Raw genomic sequence first — 7,500 nt, 5'->3', positions numbered from 1 at the left:
TTTAAAATGTTGACATTTTTTTAGTTAGTAATTAATAAAATACAAAGGTTCCATCTCACAAAACATAATGGAATGTAAAAACTTTAACGCTCAATATCTCTGAACTGCCCTAAACGGAGATAGAACCTTATCATTCTAAACGGAGATAGAACCTTATCATTCTAAACGGAGATAGAACCTTATCATTCTAAACGGAGATAGAACCTTATCATTCTAAACGGAGATAGAACCTTATCATTCTAAACGGAGATAGAACCTTATCATTCTAAACAGAGATAGAACCTTATAATTCTAAACGGAGATAGAACCTTATCATTCTAAACGGAGATAGAACCTTATCATTCTAAACGGAGATAGAACCATCATTCTAAACGGAGATAGAACCTTATCATTCTAAGCTCACGATAAGCCTTCTCTGAAAGACAGGTACAAAGGCAGCATCTTTGTTTTTAATTCCCACACAAAAGACAATTTTCTTAACTATCATTTGCAAATATGTATATACTCATTCAGGCAGCCATGAACTCTGTGTTTCCTAGGTTCTCAACGTGGGTCCTTTCTTGATATGAAACGACATTTGAAATCTCAACATTTGGAAACCTTAAACAAGCAATTCAACCTGCTACTGTCAGTGTAGTGTACAATCATGTTTATTGAAAGTAACAATCAGCACTTTGTTCAAAATGTTCAGTTAACCAAGGAGAGACATGTACCTGTGATATTAATTCGAGAATGAAAACAACAGTGATCGGTTTGAGGACAAAAAAAACAAGCAAGCACATTTTGTCAAACTGGAGTGCTTGGAGAGATGCTGCTTTTCTCCGCTTGTTGAACTGGAGTGAAAGTCGGAACAGCGCCACAAAGCCAAACAGTGGTCGAAGATATAATACATTATAGTATTACTCGTGTATCTGTGCAGTCTGGGGTTTGGCAGTTAAGTGCATATCTTGAGACGTTTCTATTTGTTTAAGAGATTCTAATCTTATTCAGAAACCATCAAAACTAAGACATGTTAGAATAACGTTTTTTAAAAATCAGTTTGACATGCATTTCTTTATTCAACACCACATATGTTTTTGTTTTATCTCCCCCCCCAAAAAATACAAGTAAATACTAGTATTTTAAACTTGTGATTAATCATGATTTATCTGATTAATTTCAGAATATTATTGTGATTAACTTGATAAAAAAATCGATTGACAGCACTAATATATATATATATATATATATATATATATATATAGAGAGAGAGAGAGAGAGAGAGAGAGAGAGAGAGAGAGAGAGAGAGAGAGAGAGAGAGAGAGAGAGAGAGAGAGAGAGAGAGAGAGAGAGAGAGAGAGAAAATCTTACCTGTGAAAACAGCGGCAACCTGGACAGGTAATTGATAATAATATGGACGCAGTATGAATCACTAAAGTCATTAAGCAGTTTCTTCTGACCACTGTTTGATTGACACTCAGTGGCGGACTCAGGCTGTTTGAAGGGCAGGGGGGGCGAAAAGAAAAAAAGGGCACCTACTGCACAACATGGGACCCCATCAGTGCACATGGTCAAGTTTAGACCATTGGAGGGGCACCAATAGGGCACGTCCTCTAATTTTCGCCACTCAAAAGGGCACTTAAGAGAGACGTTTTTCAACCGCGGGGGCACCAGGAGGGGCGGTCGCCCGCCCTGCCCCCCCCTGAGTCCGCCAGTGAGTACATCAGTTTCTTCTGACCACTGTTTGATTGACACTCCCTTTATTATTGATGCCTTGCACACTAGTGTCATTAAGCTGCACATTGACAGAACTGTATCCAGTGTACTATCAGCTACAGTAGCTCGGTCGAATCCGGTTGTTAAGTCGTGACATGTTTCCGGGTCCAACGTTGGCTGAGGCGCTGTCTTTGAAATGCCTCAGTAATAATAATAATTCATTATATTTGTATAGCACTTTTCCGAGGCTCAAATACGCTGACAAATATGGGAAAAACAGGAAAGTGCTGTGTCCCTCGTTGTATGAATAGATCAGAGTCTGAAAAACGATTGAACTGTCATTCTACCGCTGTAGTACACTGGTACTCTGGTGCGGGGAATTTCTGGTTTGGACCCGGGAAAATTGCTAAACGTCACGTTTGACGTCAGACTTAACAACCGAATTGACGCCTTGCACACTAGTGTCATTAAGCTGCACATTGACAGAACTGTATCTGAGACTTAATGAGCATATTAAGCAAATCTCTAAACTGTCTTGGAAAAAAAAACTACTATTCTTAAACAAAGATGCTGTCTTGTGTGATCCAGGGTTGCCAGATGGGATTAACAATTTACAGCCTAACCAGTCTATAACCGCTAAATCCAGTAGCCCATTCGGCACCTGGCGGTAACCCCGCCCCAATCTGGCAACCCGCCCCATCTGGCAACCCTGGCGGTATGACCGAGGAGGAGCAGTAGTAGTCAGAACGCAGCGCCTGGTATCGCGGGTGAATCTCGGCGAATCTCATCATCGGACGACTCGACGGAATCGGATGCCTCGAGATCCTCCTCGAACCCGAGATTCTCCACGTCTCTCCCCTCCCCTCCCCCCCTACTCTGCTCCTCCGCCTCTGCGGCCAGCGCCGAACCCCTCTCCTCCTTCCACACCCGCCGGCTCTCCTGCTTCAGCTCCTGGTAGGAGCGGGAGAACACGTGGAAGATGGACGTGGCCGGGAACGCCATGATGAGGATGCCGCTCAGGATGCTGCTCAGCGCCACCACCTGCAGGGTATATACAGGAATCTTGAGGTTAATTTGAAAGTGACAGTTGGATCTAAGTGACAGTTGGATCTAAGTGACAGTTGACACTAGAACAGCCGTGTCTATGTTACCTACTCAGGGTATATACAGGAATCTTGAGCTTAATTTCAATACCTTTCTAAGACTTTTTAAAGACCTTGTCAATATTTTTCCAGACCTCACCGCCACTTGGAGCTGTAACCGTTTACATCAGTGACACCTTTAACTTGACAGTTTTAGTTTGCAATAGACTAGACCACTATCATACAACAGAATTTCCGGTTCATCTTTGTTTTTTAATAAAACTAACTTTTACTAAAAGTTTTTAGGACTCAAACTCTTTGGACAGAGTCTAATTCAGAAAAATAAATCAAATAAAATTCAAGACCTCATAAAATCGTGATAAGACTTTTTAATACTTATTAAGGGTCTTGATATGCCCAAAATTGATTTATCAACTTTTAATACTTTTCAAGACACCGCGGATACCCTGACCTGGCCCGGCACGCTCCGCGGGACCATGTCGCCGTAGCCCACCGTCGTCATGGAGATGATGGCCCACCAATAGGACGCCGGGATGCTGCTGAACCTGTGCTCGCGGGCCGTGGCGGCGTGGGGGGCCAGCTCGCTCTCGGCCAGGTGGACCAGCGGGGAGTAGAGGACCACCGCCACGCAGACGAACAGCAGCAGCATGCCGAACTCCCGGATGCTGCGCTGCATGGTCAGCCCCAGGGTCTGCAGCCCCAGGGAGTGACGCGCCAGGCGCATGACGTACAGGATCCGCAACGCCCGCATCAGACGCAGGATCAGGCCCAGCTTGTCCAGGTAGCCCCTTCCCGCGGTGGCGGTGGCGGCGGCCCCCCCTGCTTCCCTGTGGTGGTGGTGGTGGTCCTCCTCCAGGGTCTTGTCGTCCTCCGGGTCCTGGACCTGGTCCTCTACGATGGCCAGAGATATGTAGTAGGGGAGGATGGCGATGGCGTCGATGATGTTGAGGGGCTTCCGGAGGAAGTCCAGCTTGATGCGAGAGTGGAGGAAGCGCAGGAGGAACTCGAAAGAGAACCAAGCGACGCACACCGTCTCCACCACGAACATGTTCTGACACTTCTGGGAACACTCGCCCTAGAGAGAGAGAGAGAGAAATGTATTCATTATCACCTCAGCTAATGAAACTAGAGAATCGTGACATTTGGATGTGAGTAAAGTAGCCCTTTAACCCTAGCCTGTTGGTGGGGGGCAGCCACACACACACACACACACACAGACAAGCACACACACACACACACACACACACACACACACACACACAGAGACATAGTCTCCTAGTAAAACGTGGATGAAGGAACCATAGTTCCTACAAGGCCACCATAACAATCCTCATGATACGTTAGCAAGACATCTGCAGGTTTCCACAAAGCACTACCAAAAAACACACACATACACACATACACAGACACACACACACACGCATACACATACACAGACACATACACAGACACATACACATACACATACACGCACACATACACGCACACACACACACATACACATACACACACACACATACACATATACACATACACACACACACATATACACATACACACACACACACACACACACACACTCACACACACTCACCCTGCTCTCCTCCTCGCGTAGTTCGGGCATGGTGCTGATACACAGGCTGATGACGGTCACCGCCACCATGACCACAGAGAAGCAGGCGAAGACCACGCCCGCCCAGCCCGACTGCGGGTTGTCCACCACCTCCCTCAGCACGCTCATCAGCCTGACGTAGCCCGTCTCCGCCACCAGGGGGCGTCTCTTCAGCTCCATCCTTTTCTGCCTCCACTCCGCCTCCTACCCATCATGCAATTTGATTGAATTAAATCATTTTAGATCCACTATAGGCAGGCAGTGAAATACAGCCATTGAGGTAAGTAAGTACATGTATTTATATAGCACCTATCACAGACCAGCGGTCACAAAGTGCTTTACATAGGCCTAGGTAAACAAGTGAAAAATAAAAACAAGATACAAATAACAAGTGTTCAACAAATAATAACAAGACACAGAAAGGTAGGAGCTATAAAGAAGAGCTGGAGAAGAGAGTTTAACTTCATTGTGATTTTAAAAAGATTTTCTGAAATGTTCCAAGAATCTCTATGGGAATTTGGGGGATTTATGGGAATTACAATTACAATTTTTGGGAATGTATGAGGATTTATAGATTTAAAAAAATATTGTTTGTATTTATCTCTCACCTTTTATGATACTATTACAAATGAAAACAGGCTCTTAAAACATAACATTTCCATAACAGAATATAATCACCCCCTCTCAAAACAGACCCATTCAATGGAGAAAATAAGACAAAGTAGTAAGGTACGATACAGTGAATCCAATTCACAAATTATAAGTATTTAGTGATCCTAAAACTGTTGTTTGTTATATCGAGTGGGCTCTTCAACACTTCAACCTTCGTAACATGGGGGGAACATTTTTTCTTCTTTTTTTTAAATTAAAGAAGCTTGTTGGTCAAAATTGCCGACATGCGGACCTTTTCACCTATTGTGACACAGGTACCGTCAGTCTTTTACCTTGCGCTCCTTCTCGACCACCTCCTCCACGCGCGTGATCATCCGTCGCCGGCAGCAGCGCTCCATGCGCGCGGGGTCCACCCCCCAGTAGTCCAGCTCGTCGTGCAGCGACACCGCGCACAGCGAGCGCAGGAGGCGGAGCTTCCCCGCCGCCAGGAAGTTGAGGATGACGCGGAACGCCGCGGGGTTCCTGTCGAAGAAGAACTCGCGGCGCGCTTCGTCATAGTCGTCGCAGAGCCGCGCCATCTCCTCCACACTACTGCACGTGCTCAGACGGCCCAGCCGGGACAGGGGGAACTCCTGCAGCGTGCTCCACGGGAAGGTGTAGCGGATCCCTCCCACGTTGATGAGCACGTGGAGGGCGTGGTCGGCGACCACCTGCATGGCCTCGGGACCGCGGAGCAGCTGGGCGCGTCGGTAGTACACGCCCTTGACCGTCTCGGTCTCGGGTATCTCGGTGAACAAGTGGTCAACGCTGCTGTTGTCGCTACTGAGAGAGTAGTTGGCGCCAAAGTCTGCGTTGGTGTTGCTGATGATCGCCGGCATGGTGGTGATGGCATCGGGGAGGGCGGCTGCTGCAGAAGGAGGGAGGAGGAGGAGGAGGAGGAGGAGGAGGTGCAGGCGTCTCTGTCGGACTGGAAGTCAGGAAGGGAACAAAGGGAGGGCAGTGTGAACTGTTGAGGGATCACAGAGAGATGATGTTCTTTTGTTTATTTAGTTTAATTTAGTTGGTTTAGAGAAGGACAGTGCGCACATGCATTGTTTTAGAGACTCTACTAAACTGGCTAAGTTAAGTTCTTAAGTTCAGAATAGATTTCAAGATCCTTCTGCTTGTTTATAAAGCTCTCACTGGCACAGCACCAGAATATCTGAAAGACCTTCTGCTAGCATATCAGCCCAATAGAGCTCTCAGGTCTTCTGCTAGCATATCAGCCCAATAGAGCTCTCAGGTCTTCTGCTAGCATATCAGCCCAATAGAGCTCTCAGGTCTTCTGCTAGCATATCAGCCCAACAGAGCTCTCAGGTCTTCTGCTAGCATATCAGCCCAATAGAGTTCTCAGGTCTTCTGCTAGCATATCAGCCTAATAGAGCTCTCAGGTCTTCTGACGCTGGTTTTCTCTGTGTACCACATGTACAAAAGAAGAGATTTGGTGAGGCTGCATTCTCATTTTATGCTCCAGATTGTGTCTCACTGCCAGTTTACATTAGGGATGCAACCTCAGCACATATGTTCAAGTCAAGTCTAAAAACCCATCTTTTTAATATTGCCTTTAAATGACTAAATCATTAAATGATGATTATATAATGATTGGAGCACTTTGAGCTGCAACATTTGCAGGAAAAGCGCTATGCAAATAAAGTTATTATTATTATTGTTATTATTATTATTATTATTAATTGTCTGCAGGAAACAATAAGATAGGTGTATCAGATTTGGCAAGAAGCTAATTTCCATCTGCGTCTGTTGTTCACCTCCCCCCTCCCCCTCCCTCCCGTTCCCAGGGTGTAGGCCTATCGCCTATCGGTGTGGACGTGGACGCATTAGTGGACATGTGAGATGGAGTGAATGGACTGGAATACAATCCTTAGATACAAACTCAGAGAGACGGTTCCCCTTTAGACCACCCTGGTTTGTCAGGGTTGTCGTGAGTTTAGAATGATACGGTTCTATCTCCGTTTAGAATGATAAGGTTCTATCTCCGTTTAGAATGATAAGGTTCTATCTCCGTTTAGAATGATAAGGTTCTATCTCCGTTTAGAATGAGAAGGTTCTATCTCCGTTTAGAATGATAAGGTTCTATCTCCGTTTAGAATGATAAGGTTCTATCTCCGTTTAGAATGATACGGTTCTATCTCCGTTTAGGGCAGTTCAGAGATATTGAGCGTCAAAGTTTTTACATTCCATTATGTTCTGTGAGATGGAACCTTTGTATTTTATTAATTACTAACTCAAAAATGTCAACATTTTAAAAGTAACACCACACAGGCATTAATAAACACCAAATGGATCAGATTATGTAAAAAACTCAATTTTGACAAAAATGGAGATAGAACCTTATAATTCTAACGTCACGTTGTGGCAACGAGCTGTATCCAAGTGTTCACGTCAAAAGAACATATCACTTTTGGTCAGATATAGAATGAC

General features: G+C 45.1%; 1 protein-coding gene across 1 annotated transcript; it reads right to left on the bottom strand.

Annotated features, from left to right (window-relative positions):
• Positions 1-2,436: 2,436 nt before the first annotated feature.
• Positions 2,437-5,900, bottom strand: LOC308158386 (voltage-gated potassium channel regulatory subunit KCNG2-like; the record flags this gene model as incomplete). Its single annotated transcript, XM_080531974.1, has 4 exons — positions 2,437-2,736; positions 3,250-3,873; positions 4,393-4,614; positions 5,355-5,900. The coding sequence occupies 4 exons, from the start codon at positions 5,898-5,900 to the stop codon at positions 2,437-2,439; spliced, it is 1,692 nt and encodes a 563-aa protein (XP_080388100.1).
• Between the last annotated feature and the right edge of the window lie 1,600 nt (positions 5,901-7,500).

Source organism: Nansenia antarctica, assembly GCF_963989245.1.
Source record: "Nansenia antarctica genome assembly, chromosome: 5".
NCBI lineage: Eukaryota > Metazoa > Chordata > Actinopteri > Argentiniformes > Microstomatidae > Nansenia > Nansenia antarctica.
The sequence above is the reverse complement of the archived record's forward strand: the minus strand, read 5'-3'. Positions and strand labels throughout refer to the sequence as shown.